Source organism: Lemur catta, chromosome 21 (assembly GCF_020740605.2).
Source record: "Lemur catta isolate mLemCat1 chromosome 21, mLemCat1.pri, whole genome shotgun sequence".
Taxonomy (NCBI): domain Eukaryota; kingdom Metazoa; phylum Chordata; class Mammalia; order Primates; family Lemuridae; genus Lemur; species Lemur catta.
In genome coordinates this window covers 18,098,535-18,115,455 of record NC_059148.1, presented here as the reverse complement: position 1 = coordinate 18,115,455, position 16,921 = coordinate 18,098,535, and the positions used below count along the sequence as shown (strand labels likewise).

The 16,921-nt window shown below is 53.3% G+C and overlaps 1 protein-coding gene across 4 annotated transcripts in view; it reads left to right on the top strand.

Annotated features, from left to right (window-relative positions):
- ACACB (acetyl-CoA carboxylase beta) overlaps positions 1 to 12,631 on the top strand; it is a 98,951-nt gene extending 86,320 nt beyond the window's left edge. For all 4 annotated transcript variants that reach the window (XM_045534606.1, XM_045534605.1, XM_045534608.1 and 1 more), the window contains 10 exons: positions 1,067 to 1,187; positions 2,581 to 2,677; positions 4,570 to 4,666; positions 5,229 to 5,364; positions 5,628 to 5,805; positions 7,580 to 7,692; positions 9,011 to 9,165; positions 9,840 to 10,010; positions 10,127 to 10,263; positions 10,969 to 12,631. In XM_045534606.1, coding sequence (XP_045390562.1) covers positions 1,067 to 1,187; positions 2,581 to 2,677; positions 4,570 to 4,666; positions 5,229 to 5,364; positions 5,628 to 5,805; positions 7,580 to 7,692; positions 9,011 to 9,165; positions 9,840 to 10,010; positions 10,127 to 10,263; positions 10,969 to 11,095 — 1,332 coding nt within the window. In that variant the 3' untranslated portion in view covers positions 11,096 to 12,631. The remainder of the gene's footprint in view (positions 1 to 1,066; positions 1,188 to 2,580; positions 2,678 to 4,569; positions 4,667 to 5,228; positions 5,365 to 5,627; positions 5,806 to 7,579; positions 7,693 to 9,010; positions 9,166 to 9,839; positions 10,011 to 10,126; positions 10,264 to 10,968) is intronic.
- The last annotated feature ends 4,290 nt before the right edge of the window (positions 12,632 to 16,921 follow it).

Here is a 16,921-nt window from a genome sequence, read left to right as displayed (position 1 = left end):
AGTCCTGCACTGGCTGTTCTTTGCCTTTTGGGCCGCACTGATGCCATTGCAAGGAGGCTCTCTAGGAGTTCTTTAAAAAGGGGGTAGCATTGCCTCTTGACAAAAGAGGCAACGTTGGACAGTAGAGAACCCTCAAGCTTTTACATTCAAGCTGGATTTGATTCCTGGCTCCCCCCCCTCAGTAGCTGTGTGACCCTGGCACAGCCTCCTGATCTTTCTGAGCCTCAGTTTCCTCATCTGTGAAATGGGCATGATCACAGCACCTATCCCATGGTGTTACCATGGTGATGAAGTACAATGGTATTTAGAGCTCAGAACTTGGTAGACTCTCCCCAGCTGCTACTCATGATGGTGATGATTAGTTAGTGCTGGTGGGGCTTCTTTAACTCCACGTTGACTAGGCAGATGTTTGGGGAGCTGCTGCTTCCGTCATCTGATGGTGATGATGTTTGTCCTGCCTGGGTCACAGGAGATCTACTGACCAGTCATGTTAAGAATGAGATAATAGTGGTCACAGTTAACTGTGACATTCTGTACAGAGGAGTGAGGTCATTATTCTTCATCATAATTATCTCTGAAAGATTGGTTTCCAGAGTTCAGCTCATTCTAGACCTTCTGCCAAAAATCCTCAAGTTTAAAATATTTTCACAAATGTTAGTTGTTATTCCCGAGTGCTCCTTTCCCCATCTGCATGCCAACCGTTACCACTATCTGCAGCCAGTCTATCTTTTTCTTTCTTTCTTTGACCATGTTTTTCCTCTCATCTAGCCTTATGTAGCGGTAGCAACCCTTGCCTGCCTTTCTTTAACTTCCCGACATCCCTGAATCCGTCTGAACCCCGAAGCACATGCAGGAGCTCATAAACTAGATTTCAAAAGAATCCGTGGGATGGCCAATCCTTGTCTGGCATTTTCTAATCCCAACAGTGGCTTCAGAGCCCTAGGGAGGGGATATTGCTACATAACTAGGCACAATCATAGTCAGGAGAGAAAAGCACAGATAGGAGAGCAGGGGCGTTACTGACAAGCACCAGAGACTGAGTTGGAAACTTGGCTTTGTTTTTCAGGATAACCACAGCCCAGTCCCTATCATCACACCCACTGATCCCATTGACAGAGAAATTGAATTCCTCCCATCCAGAGCGCCCTATGACCCCCGGTGGATGCTTGCAGGCAGGCCTCACCCAAGTAAGTCCTAAAATGTTTTGCCCGGGTCCTGGGTCTTGGGTTTCTTTCCTGGGCCTGGGATAAAGGAGCACTTAGGTAGAGGCATTGATATTCATTCCTGTATCCCAGAGAAGTATCCCGAGATCAAATATAGGGGGAGTGGAGGAATGAAGATTTTCCTCAATGCTTTTCTTTAGCCATTAACCAAGAAGGGGTAGAAACAGCCTCTGGTTTCTGGGTCTAATAGCTGGAAGTGAGGTGTAGGGGTGGTCATGACCTCCCTCCCCTAAGTGCCCCGTGGTAAGACCGGGGCCTCTCTCTCTCTCTTTGGCTAAATCTTCACAAGGGAACTCTCTGTGAGTTTATCCAGAATGGGCCATTTGGCCTCTTCTACACACACACGCACGTGTGTGAACACACGTGCACACACGCACACCCCTTTGCACACACACATTCCTCTCTCACTTTCTCTGAGAGGAGAGGGTTTATCTCTTGGAAGTATATTATTTCATTCTGAGCAACTAGAACAGAACAGGAAAGCCGAGCTCCCCGTCACCGTATCCCAAGTCTAGAATTTCACGTGCTGCTCCCTGTAGACACCGGCCAGTCCTCCAGCCGTGTGACGCGGGAGAGGTGACCCTCCGGCCCGTGCCAGACTCCGGCCAGCAAAAGGAGCCCCGTGGCTCGCTGCTCCCCATTGCTGACTCTCTTTGGCTCTCTCGAGGGGGCTCCTTATCCCAATTAAAAAATGTTCACCACACAGTGAGGCCAGCCCTCTGGCAGACACTGAGGCTGGGCTGTCGCATTCCCGCACACCCGGCCTCCCACGCCTGCACCTTGAGACCCCTCATCTGTCTGACTCCCCTCTCCTTGTCAAAACTGACACTGCGGTGAAGACCGAAGTCACCGTTTCCTCCCCAGCGGTGGCTATAGTTGACATCATCATATTCTCTCTCTCTGGGAAATTGAAGACTTTCTCCCCAGTTTAATGATCAGGGATGAATTTTTCCGAGCAGGTGGTCCCTCCCGGAAATCCCAGCTTCCAGAGAGATCCATCGGCTCTCTTTGCCTCCTGGGAAGAGAAATCGGAGCCTGTGATTAGGATCTCGGGGTGTTTGGTGTTGATGGGAAGTTGGTGGTAGTTGGATGTTCTGTAAGGACTGAATTCCTGACTTTGTGTGTTTTCTGCAGCACTGTTTATTTTGATATTTTTTGTTTTTTGTTTTTGTTTTTGTTTTTATTTTGGCAAGGGATTGGGATCTGTGTGTTCTTGGGGGGAAAGGAGCATTTGGGCCATGAGGTTAAAGACAGGCCGTCCTTAGAGAGGGTGTAGAACGGTCTGCCCAGCCAGGCGCTCCCTGGGGCCCTCGTTCACCCGGCCCCTCTGCCTGGGCTCCTGCCCTTCTGCCCGCAGCTCTGAGGGGAACCTGGCAGAGTGGATTCTTCGACCAGGGCAGCTTCAAGGAGATCATGGCACCCTGGGCCCAGACCGTGGTGACAGGACGAGCGAGGTAACCCTGAGGACGGGAGCAGGCTGCACGCGCCTGGCCTCGCCAGGCATTGGGCCTGGGGGTGGGGGGTCGGGGGCACCAGGGACGTTTTCTCCCTGGCTCCAGGATTTTCTGAACAAAAAACCCAATTTGGGGAAATGGTTTTCTGGATATTAGACCTCATTAAATCTGGATTGTCTGTGGCCTTAGAAGGCATCTCAGGCAACCTCCTTCTGGGAACTGGGGCCCTCCCCTCTGGTCACTCCCCTAGCCCTGGGGGCCACGCACTCCCTGGGGACTCAGAAGGTGGCCCTGGGTGCCCTCCCCAGAAAACTGCTCAGACACCGAACGCTATGAATTCCATTTCAGGAGGGCCATGGGCAGGAGCCCTGTCGTACACAATTGTTGGTGGAGGCTTAGATGCTTGGATGCTTTCAGAGTTGAGCAGCTCACTCTTTAGTGGTGCAGCCTTCATGTTCTTGGACAGCTCCAGCTGCCGGAAAGTTCTTCCTTATATTGAGCCCAAAGTTGCACCTTCATAATCTACCACTCAGATTCCTGGTACGATGTCGTAGCTATGAGTCCAGGCTCTGGTGTTGGATGTAAGGTCAAGCCCTGGCCTCCATCACTCGCCCTCTTTGGGCCTCTACATCCTCATCTGTAAAATGGGGATATCACGTCTACCCTACAGGATTATTGTGATGATTAGAATAACAACACATGTTAAGCACTTAAAATCTTGTCAGTACTCCGTAAGTGGTGGTTGCTGCTATTATTAATTACTATTTAGCTCCTGGGCAGTACATATTATAATACTACATATAGTATTGGCACTTAGTTGCTTCTCCATAAGGGTTTATTTTAAAAACAGTTTTTGTAAAAACCTGAGATTAAATTGACTCCCCCTTCCATGTGAAAGCCCTCCGTTGATTGAAGACACCCAGCCCCCACCTGCCTCACAGGGTCCTTGTGCAGGTAACTGAGAACAATACAGTGGTGCACACGGCTCAGGGCTGGCCAGTGGCAGACTGCTGAGGTCACAGCATCTTCTGAGCTGAGGCTCGGTCAGGGTCACATCCCTCAGCCCTTTCCAAGTGTGGCTTGGTGTCTAGACCAGCGCTGTCCCATGTGGTGGCTGCTGGCCACATGTGACAATTTAAGTGAAGGCCAGGAGCATTGGATCATGCCTGTAATCCCAGCACTTTGAGAGGCCGAGGTGAGAAGATTGCTTGAGGCCAAGAGTTCGAGACTAGCCTGGACAACATAGCAAGACCACATCTCTGCAAAAAATTAAAAAGAATGAACTGGGCATGGTGGCGCGAGCCTGTAGTCCCAACTACTTGGGACGCTGAGGTGGGAGGATCACTTGAGCCCAGGAGTTCAAGCCTGCAGTGAGCTATGATCGTGCCACTGCACTCCAGCCTGGGTGACATGAGTTGAGACTCTGTGTCATAAATAAATAAGGAAGGAAGTAAATGAATTTAAGTGAATTAAAGTGAAACAGGATGACTTATTCTGTTCCTCAGTGGCACTCGCCACGTCTCACACGCTCAGCAGCCGCGTGCAGCTTGTGGCTACCATATTGGACAGCACAGATAGAGAGTGTGGCCTTCGTCACAGAAGGTTCTAGTGGAACTTGCTGCTCCAGACCCTGCCCTGTCCCGACCTGCCTGTGGTGGTTCTTGCCCCGACAAGGGCACTGACAAGTCTGCCAACTTGGGGGGCTCTCGCACTTTGGGGCATTTCCTTCGCCTTTTAATAAAACAATCCGCCAGATGAAAAATAGCATCCTCCCTGCCCGCCTCATGCCTGCCCGCGGAAATGCCCACGGCTGGGGCTGGGCGGACCCAGATGCCTCCGAGACCCGCCTGGGGTGCCGCCCGGGGCCTGGCTCACCTGTGCTCGCCTTCCAGGCTGGGTGGGATCCCCGTCGGGGTGATCGCCGTAGAGACGCGTTCCGTGGAGTTGGTGGTGCCTGCGGACCCCGCCAACCTGGATTCCGAGGTCAAGGTGAGGGGCCGGGGAGCTGCGGCTGCTGGTTCAGCTGATGACAGTAGGTGCTGGGCGTGGTGGTCCCACACCTGCCATGCCAGCTCAGAGGGGGAGAAGCAGGGGACTCGGCAGCCCTTGGCCCTGCGGGGCTGGTGCCTGTTTCTCTGGCCCTTCCTCTATGGGATGCACGATGCCGTGCACCATCTTCCTTCGCCAGGGCGTGGTACAGGTGCCAGGCTTCCCGCCCATCTTGCCCCTGCTGCTGTCCCTACGCTAGGCCACAGCACACACTGGGAAGAGTTCAGGAGTCACAGAGCTGGGTCCTAGGACCAGCTTTGCTACCGAACAGTGTGACCTGGGCTAGCTCAGCACCTGTCTGAGCCTGACGTGGGGACCATGGGAACCCCGCTGGGCTGCAGCGTGAGGGTCTAGCGGGGTCCCGAGCTGCCGTGCCGTGGATCCTCCTTCTGAGCCCGGGCTCTGGTGCCAGCGCGGATGGGGGCTCTGGCAGCTGTCCCCGTGCCCTGCGGCCGCTGTCACATGGAGGCAGGCGTCCGATCCAGGCAGCTCTGTGTCCCAGGTAATCCAGCAGGCGGGCCAGGTGTGGTTCCCAGACTCAGCCTACAAGACGGCCCAGGCCATCGAGGACTTCGGCAGGGAGAAGCTGCCCCTTCTGATCTTCGCCAACTGGAGGGGGTTCTCCGGGGGCATGAAAGGTGAGCTCCCGTCGCGCGGCTGCCTTGGGGTCGGCAGCTCTCAACAGCCCTGAGCGCAGGAGGCAGTTCAGGTGCCATCGTCCCGTCTTACGGGTGAGGGCTTGGGGGCTGGAGGCAAAGGGACCTTGCAGAGGTCACACTGTGAGGCTCTGCAAGCCTCCCACGCCGTCTCGGGGCCCCCAGGACAGTCAGGGTGGTGGCCTCGCATGTGGGGGAGTGGGGGGCCCGAAGTCGCCTAACCAGGCGGCTGCTTTGCTTTTCAGACATGTACGACCAGGTGCTGAAGTTCGGAGCCTACATAGTGGACGGGCTCAGGAAGTACAAACAGCCTGTCCTGATCTACATCCCGCCCTACGCAGAGCTCCGGGGAGGCTCCTGGGTGGTCATAGATGCCACCATCAACCCCCTGTGCATAGAAATGTACGCGGACAAAGAGAGCAGGTGGGTGTGTCGCCCTCAGCCTGGCTTAGCCTTTTCCTGTCCTCCGAGTCTTGAGGCCTCATCACCTTTGAGCCACTGGCGGGGGATCACAAAGGTTATTCTGAGTTTCTGAAGAAAGGAGAAGCTCCAGTTTTACCAATCTGGAACTAAGTCTGTGTGCGATTGGCTTTTCCCAAGAGAGTAAGGAGCTGGAGCCCCCGGGTGGTGGAGGAATGTTGTCTCTTCTTTCAGAGCTTATACTCACCTCCTTCTCAAGGAAGTTTGCAATCAAAAAATAAAAAGGGAAGATCAAAAGCATATGAGTTTCCTGGCAGCCAGGATGAAAAGGGAAATATGATGAGCTGTTTATCTTTCATTGGACTCTGAGTTTCTCCCAAAGCTATGAGTTTCCATAGAGGCTATTTTGTTCAGTTTTATAATCCAGGGCCTAGCACAGTTCCTGACTCCTATAGGTGGTCAGGAAATACTGGCTAAATAAATAGCTGAATGAATACTTGCATGAGAACATGAGAAGAAATCAGTTCTTCATGGGAGAGAAACCTTCTTGACATTTCTTTCTTTCTTTCTTTTTTTTTTTTTTTTTTGGTGGGGCGACAGAGTCTCACTCTGTTGCCTGGGGTGAGTACTGTGGTGTCAGCCTAGCTCACAGCAACCTCAAACTCCTGGGCTCAAGCCATTCTCCTGCCTCAGCCTCCCGAGTAGCTGGGACTACAGGCACATGACACGATGCCTGGCTAATTTTTCTGTTTTGTAGAGATGGGGTGTCTCTCTTGCTCAGGCTGGTCTCGAACTCCTAACCTCACACAGTCCTCCTGCCTCGGCCTCCCAGAGTGCTAGGAGTACAGGCATGAGCCACTGCACCCGGCCTTGGCATTTCTTTAGGAGGAATTTATCCCAGGAACTGTTACAGAAGGGATGATGACAGTAATGCTTGCAACACCATGATTGATGGCTTCCAAGTGAAAACTATATGCTGTGCAAGATGTGAAGACCTCAAGAGTAGTTCTACCCAAAATGTAGGCACATCATTCCTATGGGCACTCCCTCATTCATGCATTCATTCAATGAGTATTTATTGAGTATCTACTATGTGCCCTATGTACTGTGCATTATGCTAGTCGTTGTGATATGGTGGCAAATGAACCAAGCCTGCCCTGTCTTCAGGGTGCCTAAACCCTCCTGGGGGCGCTGCTGAGGTCAGTCCTCCAGGAAGACAGGATACTGAGCAGTCCTCGAATGGCGTCATCATTAACTTTTCACTCTGGCTACCAGGAAGCTCAGAGCTACCTATCATATTCTTTAGGGCTTCCAAGCTGTCAAAAGCAAAAGAGGGTGGAGAGAGATAGGAAGGCGGCTGGTACAGGACCACGCTGGGCTCTCATTGTGCCTTTGTGAGCTTTAAAGAGATCAGAAACAGTATCCCGGCTCTAGAAGAGCAGAAATTAGGAAAAGCCAGAAAGGACAGTGGCTGAAGAGCAGGGAGACTGTGCTGTCGTGGAGAAAGTCTTACACTCTGGGACATGAAACGGCCCTCCAAGACTTCAGAAAGTATTATTTTAAAAAGTTGGCTCAGTCTCTCCTTCTGTGGATATAGATACGGAGGCCCAGAGAGGGGAAGTGACTCGCCCAAGGACACACAGTGTGTCGGTGAAAGAGCTGAGAACCAACACCCAGGTCCCCTGGCTGTCTTGCCTCCCGCTTCCTCCGCAGCCACGAGCTGTCCCTTGCTGGGTGATGCCTCATACACCCCCATCCCGGCCTCTTCTTTTTTCAGGGGGGGTGTTCTGGAGCCAGAGGGAACAGTGGAGATTAAGTTCCGAAAGAAAGATCTGATAAAGTCCATGAGAAGGCTCGACCCAGCTTACAAGAAGCTCGTGGAACAGCTAGGTAAGAGGGTCCCTAAGGCGTCACCCCTCAGAGGTCATGAGAGGCCCAGCTGGCTCTATGGCTGGAGGGTTTTTTTGTTTTGTTTTGTTTTTTAAGACAGAGTCTCACTCTGTCGCCCCAGGTAGAGGGCAGTGGCATCATTGTAGCTCACTGCAACCTCAAATTTCTGGGCTCAAGCGATCCTCTTGCCTCAGCCTCCCCAGTAGCTAGGACTATAGGCACGTGCCGCAAGACCCAGTTAATTTTTCTATTTTTTAGTAGAGACGGGGTCTCACTCTCGCTCAGGCTGGTCTTGAACTCCTGAGCTCAAGCGATCCTCCCACCTCGGCCTCCCAGAGTGCTGGGATTACAGGCGTGAGCTACCGTGCCCGGCCCGCTGGAGGTTTCTAGTATGTTAAAAATAAAATAAACACAAAACAAAATATGGCTACAATAATTGTGACATATTTTAGATATTCACATTTCTAAATCAACCCCTTTCACATTAAAAAAAATGTATAATGCCATAATGGATTTATTTCTCAGCACTCACAAAATGAAACAATTCAAGTATTTTGGGCCAATGAGGAACATGAGAATTTTGGTGGCAAAATGTTGCTTTAGAATTCCTGATCAGATATAAAGTATTTTACCAATTTTGTTTGAATGATAGCTTTGTTTCACTTGTAATCTTTAGATGTAATTCTCTTTAAATGTCCATATGAGATGGCAGTGTCTTCGTAACTGTGCTATTCACAAGATTTATTACAACGTGTGTGTTTCATTTCTCTGTCTGGTTTGGTATCCGGGTAATGCTGATCTCATAGAATAAGCTGGAAAGTGTCCCCTCCTCTTCTGAGTTTGTGTAGAATTGGCATTATTTCTTTAAATCATCAACAGGAGGTTTCTAACTACAAATTCAACTTCTTTATTCTGTACAGGGCTAGTTGTGGTATCGGTTTCCTCTGGGGTGAGCTTTGGTAGCTTATATGTTTCAAGGAATTTGTCTATTTCATCTGTGTTGTCAAGTTGGCGTAGAGTTGCTTCCAATATTCCCTTATTACATTTTACAATATGTATTAAAATGGTAATCGATAGTATCCCACAAGCACAGCGGGTGTGACAGAAGGGGACATTGAAGGTTGCATGTCCAGTGCTGTCTTGCACTTGCATTTCTGAGACTGCACTTGATCCGGGAGTAATACCGGCATTAAAGCTCAAACCTCTCACGGGGCAAGGTCTGCGTCTTCTCATAGCAAGAATCCCCCAGCCGCCCTCCCTGGCCACCTTCCGTGGTGGCTCCGAACGCCGCTGGGCCAGCTTTTCCGCGTCCCCGCAGGGGCGTCCGAGCTGTCGGAGAAGGAGCGCAGGGAGCTGGAGGGCCGGCTGAAGGCGCGCGAGGACCTGCTGCTCCCCGTCTACCACCAGGTGGCGGTGCAGTTCGCCGACCTGCACGACACGCCGGGCAGGATGCTGGAGAAGGGCGTCATCTCCGTGAGTTGCCCGTCGCCGCGGGGCCACCTGGTCTCCAACACACGGAGGAGATGAAGGCCCAGGGGCTGGGCGTGGGTCAAACGCCGTCACAGTCAGCCGGGGAGCTTTAAAGAAACCTACATCCAGGTGTCGTTCCAGACAGATCAAAGCCAAGTACCTGGGTGGGAACCGGGCGGTTGTGCTTTTTTTTTTTTAATTGCCAAGAGATTCCAGTAGGCAGCGAAGTTTGGGGACCACTAATCTGATTTTTGCATGTTTACAACCCCTCTGTCGGTTTGGACCTGGGCCGGGTTTGGAAGCCAGTGTTCCTGCCACTGTGCGCCCAGCCCCTGTCGCAAGCCCTGCCCCGACCCCCTGCCCCCAAGGGCATCCCATAGTCACCATGTCCCATGCTTGTCAGCTTCTCTTGTTGGAATGTTGTCCCTCCCAGCTGGCTTAAGCCTCTGTGCAAGCCTGTGTTTTGTGTCCTTAGAGGTGCAGGGAGGTGCCAGGTTTGTATGGGGGACATTTCTTCACCTGGTCAAGTCGTGGCTCTGCCCATTCCTGAGCAGCTCCCCAAGCCTCAGCTTCCTGGCCTGTGAAATGGGCGCAGGGCCGCTAGCAAGGGTGTGGTCCGAGCCAGGGCCGGCTCCTCCTGCCCTCGCCGGGGGGCTCAGGCCTGGGCCCGTCCGCAGGACATCCTGGAGTGGAAGACGGCGCGCACCTTCCTGTACTGGCGTCTGCGCCGCCTGCTCCTGGAGGACCAGGTCCGGCAGGAGATCCTGCAGGCCAGCGGCCCGCTCAGCCACGTGCACATCCAGTCCATGCTGCGCCGCTGGTTCGTGGAGTCGGAGGGCGCCGTCAAGGTGGGCCTGGGCGGGGGCTGGGGGGGCCGGGCCGGCGGGCACGGGGGCGCCCGGGCCAGAGGGCAGCCTGCCCGGCAGCCGGGTCCCTCGCTGACGCAGCCTCTGCCCCTCCCCAGGCCTACCTGTGGGACAATAACCAGGTGGTCGTGCAGTGGCTGGAGCAGCACTGGCAGGCGGAGGACGGCCTGCACTCCACCATCCGCGAGAACATCAAGTGCCTGCAGCACGACTTCGTCCTTAAGACCATCCAAGAGTGAGTGGCCACCACCCCGGCCTGGCCCCGGGCTTCCTGGCGGTACCAGAGCCAGCGTTCAGCTCCAGCTTGCCCGGCTCCACAGTGGCCCCAGGGATCTTGACTCGAAGTCCCAGGGCCTCATGCGCTGAGGTCCACAGCCTGGGGCCGGGCTGGCCGCCCTCCAGCAGAGAGACTGCATCCCCTTGTGGCCAGTCTCCCAGCACAGTGGCAGGGCGAGGCACAGAGTCCCGGGAGATGCTCTGAGGAGGTGTGAGCCACTCGCCACTCATCACCCCTGCCAGACTGTCCCGGGCACAGTGGGGCTGGGTACAGAACCCGCGTTCTGACTGTTAGGCTCAGTGTCCTTGCCGGGGTCCGTGTCCCCTTCCCATGGGGTCCCCTGTGGAGCAGGTAGCAGAGCACAGGGTACCCCATTTGGGGGATGAAGCTGAGGTTCAGGGGAAGTGCCTTGTCCCAGGTCACATCACACAGCTGGCAACCAGCAGGGACAGTGGTACCTCAAGGGGTTCTGACCCCCAGTCCTAGTCCCTAGTCCCAAGTCCCTTCTGCCCCCTGGGACCATCACCCCATGGTGACCACAGCAGGAAGGGAACAGGGAGTTCTGGGTTCTGGGATGTGGCCCTGCACAGGACCCTGCCACCCTAGGAGCCACTGAGTGAAGTGGCAAGAGTGACCCCAGCCCTTCTCTCCCCTGCCCCACAGCCTGGTCCAGGAAAACCCCGAGGTGGCTATGGACTGCGTGGTGTACCTGAGCCAGCACATCAGCCCGGCCGAGCGGGCCCAGGTTGCCCACCTGCTGTCTACCCTGGAGAGCCCGGCCTCCACCTGACTCTGTGACCCCGGCCACCCAGCCATACCCAGGACCACGGGCACAAGAAGTCACCTTGACTCGCTGACCACACGCCCTCGCCGGGGGCTTGCTTATTAAAAAAAAAAAAAAAAAAAAAAGTCCTGGGCATTTCTGCAGGGCTGCTGGTCCCCAGCTGACTCCTGTCTCCCTAAAAGCCCAGGGGTGCCCCTTCCAGAAATAGCCCCTCTCCATAGCTGGCAAGTTTGTTCTGTTTTGTGTCTTAAGACAACATGTGTGCTGCATCACTGAATCAGATTGAACCAAAACATCCATTTCCTTTTGCTTTTCGGTGCCCAGGATCCAGGTATTCTTGATATCAGATAACAGAATCTTTTATTTTTTTACTCCGAGACCAGCACTGGTTGGAAGCATCTTATATATTTCAGCCAAGTAAATGGGCCATGGAAAAAAATACATAGACAAGACTAGAGAGATAAACCTATTTTTGTAATGATGCTTCTTTGGATACTGTCTAGTCGCTCAGGAAAGGGTATGAATGATTTTTTTATTAAGAGAATAAAATGGTACTTTGTCCCCCAAGTGGCCCTTACGAATGAATCGCCAGGAATGTCCCATTGGCGGGCCGTGCCGAGCACACTCGTTAGCGGGGATTCTCTTTTCGAGAGAGGGAATGCAGAATGGATGGGATGCCTGGTCGCAGGTTCCAGGGTGCTTGGAGGAGCCTTTTGTGCGGCTCAAGGCCCTCTGCCGCCTCGTCCCTCTAAGGAGAACAAGGACTGTCCCCTGCCACTGCAGGACCGGCCACCCACCCTGGGCTCGCACCCCCTGGCCAAGTCCAGAGGGGGAGGGGAAGCCCTCAACTGGACTCACGGCCCAACTTGCGCGCACATGTCACTGCTGTGATCGTCACTGCCACCTCCTGAGTTGCTGTTGCTTCCTCACCTGTCGGCCTGATGACCATGGTGGGCCCCAGCGGCTGGTGACCAAGGACCAGACTGTGATGACCACGCCAATCTGCTCAGGGAGGACTCTGGCATGTGACCTCGGGCACCTGGCTCTGATGCCTGCACAGCCTCAGGGCCTGTGGGCCTCTGGTCCCGCCCACCTGGGCTGGAGTTAGGGATGAGGGGACTTGGCCCCAACCTGCTGCCGTGGCGGACGGTCTGAGGACGCCGAATGTTATGCCTGGCCAGCGTGGAAGCCCATGAGGTTGCCCAGGGAAGCCGCTGCAAGCCGGGATGCTTGAGGATGTCCAGGTTTAAAAAAAAAAAAAAAAAGAAAGTCTGGACATCAGTGACAGCCCCGACACGTAAAGCGGGCATGGGGGCAGTGAGTGCAGGAGAAAGATGAGTCACCCATTGTCCCATCCTGAGGCTTGTTGGGGGACAGCGGAGAATCGCTGCTGCTTTGGGAACCGAAGGGTTTTCTGCCGGGCAAGGCCCTCTTGGTTTTGGAGGGAAAGACCAGTCTATAAATAGCTGCTGTCCTAGAACAGTGGCGGGGCAGGGAGCCTACCAGGAAATGTGCAGAATAAACTATTTTTTGAAAAAAGAACTTTGCCATGGACTTGATTTTGTATCCTGAAGCCTACGGGTACATTGCTTCAATTTTTCAGCCTGGTTTCAAACTTGGACAGTGACTGTTAAATCCAGAAGTGCCCCAGGGGCCACCTTTTAGAGTCACTGTGGCCAGAATGGGGTAGAGAAGGGAACAAGGGTGACCCACACAGGCCACAGAAAGGCTGCTTCCCTATGGCTTGCCTGACCCAGCAGGTGTGGACAAACCCTCCCCCGGGAGCCACGCTGCTGAGCAGCTGAAAGCGTCTTCCCCAAATGTGACTTCCCTGTTTTAGGTCCCCTGGGGACAAAGTTCTCACTCAACCCCATAAGGCTTGGCACGAGCCAGTCCTGGCCACCCACCTCCCACCCACGAGTCTGCACCGTCAGTTCACCTCCACGTGTGCACGGACCATTTCTCCTGGGGAAACTCTTCTCCCTTGGCCTTCGCCTGGCTGACTCCTACTCATCCCTCAAAACCCAACTCAAATGGCAACTCCCCTGGGCAGCCTTCTCTGACCACCTCTCCAGTGGTTTGGGAGCACCTCCTCTGTGGTCCCTAGCCCCTGTTTTCCCCATTTTGTGCAATATATGACACACAGATTTGGAAGTGAAATGTATAGGAGAATAGTGTGTAGGGGCTGGGCACAGTGGCTCATGCCTGCAATCCTAGCACTTTTGGGAGGCCATTGAGGGAGGATCACCTGAGGCCAGGAGTTCAAGACCAGCCTGGGCAAGAGCGACACCCCAATTCTCCAGAACATAAACTAGCCGAGTACAGGGGTGGCACGTGCCTGTGTTCCCAGCTACTCAGGAGGCTGAGGCAGGAGGATCACTTGAGCCTAAGGCTTGGAGTTGCAGGGAGCTATTAATACGATGACACCACTGCACTCTAGCCCAGGCAGCAGAGCGAGACCCTGTCTCAAAAAAGGAAAAAAAGAGGAAAAAAAAAAAATAGTGCATAGGAAATACAGAGCCTAGAAGTATTCTCTATTTTCATTTTTGTCGTGGTAAAATATACCTAACAATATTTACCATCTTAACCATTTTCAAGTGTCTAGTTCAGTAGTGTTCAGTACATTCACATTGTTGAGCAACCAATCTCCAGAACGTTTTCATTTGCAAAAATGAAACTCTGTACCCATTAACACCTTAACTGCTGCGTGAGTTGTATTTAACTCACGCTAGTTTTGCGCAGGGTGGGTGGGGGGCTCATGAAGCCTATGTAACTCACTCATCTCTTCACCTTGGGAGCCACAAGAGCTATTTTTCAAGTTGCATGTAACTCATGCACAGAAAACAATACAAAATAACAAATGTTTCGCTACATTAGAAAGGATCATTTTGTTTTGGAAGTTTTGATTCTATTTGTGTAATCAAACACCATGGCCCCAAGAAAAATATTGTGTTTTTTTTTCTAGTGTGGCAGTCAATGTGTTAAACACTAACTCCCCACTCCCTCCCTCCCCCCAGCCCCTGGCAACCACCCTTCTACTTTCTGTCGCCATGAATCTGACTGCTCCAGGTACCCCATGTGCGTGGAATCACACAGTATGTGTCTTGTTTGTAACAGGCTTATTCCAATTATTCACTTAGCGTAATGTCCTCAGGGCTTGTCCATGTCATAGCAGGTGTCCGAACTCCCTTCCTTTTCAAGGCTGAATAAGTCCCCAACGTATCCATGCGTCCCTCAATGGGACACTTGGGTTGCTTCCACCTTTTTTTTGTTTGAATAATGCCGTGAACATGGGTGTACACATCTGTCCGAGTCCCTGCTTTCAGTTCTTTGGTGTCTATACCCGGAAGTGGAATTACCAGATTGAACGGTCATTTTATATTTAATTTTTTTGCAGAATCACCGTGCTGTTTTCTGTAGCAGCTGCACCATTTTACAACCCCACGGGCAACGCCCCGGTGTTCTAATTTCTCCGCAGCCTTGCTACCACGACTTGGGTTTGTTTTTGCTTTGTTTGATAGCAGCCATCGAGGGGGTGGAGCCTGGTAGTCATTGTCACTCAAAAGACATGGGTCCATTTTACTCGCCCGCCTCGAACGTCGGGGATGGGCTATGTGGATGCTACGTGTCCGTGGTTAACCGGAGACGCTCACCAGTCGTGGGAGAAGCACCGGGACTGGGGTAGGTTGCAGATGCTTCCGCCCAGAGTTGGGGGGCCAGGGCACTTATCCCACACAGAGGAAGCCAGGTCAGGGGATTTGGGTCCCAGAGCTGAGCTGAGTTGTCCCCCCTCTCCTGGGGGTATTTGTTCCTGTCCCGTGGTGACCTGAGGGTCTCTATGGAAGATGCTGAGAGCTCTGTGCTGAGGGGACAGGTTCTCATGGACAAGGCACCCCTTGGGGATGGCTCCCCGTTTTGGCTGCCACCGAAGTTGCCCGCAGTTCAGCCACCAGCTAGGTCTCTGCCCTTCCACCCCTGGGCTCAGAGGGCCGCGACACCAGAGATCCGAGGTCCAGCGTCCACACCCACAGGAAGGACAGTCAACCAGTGCCATCCATGCTGGCTCCCCCACCCACTCTTGTCCTGCTTTTGATCAGAGCTTTTCTGGGGTTTTTTTGTTTGTTTGTTTGTTTTGTTTTGTTTTTGAGACAGGGTCTTTTTCTGTTGCCCGGGCTAGAGTGCAGTGGCGTCATCATAGCTCACAGCAACCTCAAACTCCTGGGCTCAAGTGATCCTCCTGCCTCAGCCTCCCAAGTAGTTGGGACTACAGGCATGTACCACCACACCTGGCCCGATCAGACCTTTTCATCCCTTTCCCTAAACCTCCACCAGCTGCCCTTCAATAGCTCACACCAAGCCAGGCAGTGCCGTGCAAGGCCCTGGGAGACCTGCAGACCTGGGCTCAACTCCCAGCTGGGTAACCTCAGAGAGTTTTGCTCCTCTTCCAACTAGCAAGCAGACAGTGTTGCTGAGCCCTCTGAGATGTGTTAAAAGACCAAGGGGAAGCGCGGTGCTGTCGAATCTCACCTCTACCCCTTACTGATAGCATGCAAGCCTCAGGGAGCCTCAGTTTCCTCCTCTGTAAAATGGGGATGTGTTTGTTTTCTATGGCTACTGTAACAATTACCAGCAACTTAGTGGCTTAAAACTACACGAATTTATTATCCTACAGTCCTGGAGGTCAGAAGTCCAAAATGGGTCTCCCTGGGCCAAGATCCAAGTGCTCAGCAGGGCTGAGGTCCTGCAGGCTCTGGGGGAGAATCCGTTTTCTTGCCTTTTCCAGCTTCTAGAAACCCCATTCCATCTTCAAAGCCAGCACTGTATGCAGCATCTTCTAATCAGACACTGACTGTCCTGCCTCCCTCTTTTGCTTAGAAGGACCGTTGTCATTATGTTGGACCAACCTTGATGGCCTAGGATAATTCAGCTGATTGGCAACTGTAATTCCATCTGCGTCCTTAATGCCCCCTGGCCACCAACACACTCAGGGGCTCCAGGGATTGGGACATGGCCACTGGTGGGTGGGGGGTGGGCATTATTCTGCCTGTCGTAAGGGATGGTGACAGCTTTATTCCATGGGAATCAGAGGAAAATAAATCATGTCACGCTACACCTGGCGTGCAGGAAGCCCCTGCCAGTGTTAGAGAACATGTCACTCTTGTTGTTAGAACGTGGATCATTTCTCATGGAGGGGAAAGAAAAGCTACAGGATCTCAGAGCCTCAGTTTCCTCATCTGGGAGATGGGAACATCTCGCTGCGTCACAGGTTGTGGCGGGGCTACAGGGAGCCGCCGCCTGACGAGAGTTTAACTCGGTGCACCAGGCGCTCGAGTGGAGGTGATTTGTGTTTTTCTCCCATTAGTTAATTTCCCAACTTCGGGGAGAACCTCAGTCAGGGGCTCCTTCCTCCCGTCTCCCCTTCGTGCTTTCTTCAGGTGTCATCGTGGCCTCTGCACAGGGGGCACTCTGGCTGTGACCAGGGCTCTGCCCAGAGCGTGTGACCCTGTGACCTAGGCATGCTTGCCTTGACTCAGTGTACCTGGCCCCCCACTTGCCTGTCGTAAGGAACGGATGTCAGACTCAGTTGTGGGTTCCCCAGCCCTTTCCACGTGGCAACTCATCGGCTCAGCTCCGTCCTCCCAGCTTAGCTCAGGAGAGGGAGGGCGCCCCTGTGCCCTAGCTCCTGCCAGGTCCTGGGGAGATGCTCATCGGCTGTGACCACCATGGCCTGGGTCACTTTCTCCCTGCTTCGACCGATGGCTGGGGTCGCTGGGGGGCTGCAGTGCTCTTGTTGGCCAGGCCAGGGTAGGTAACAGGTGCTGGGCACAGAAA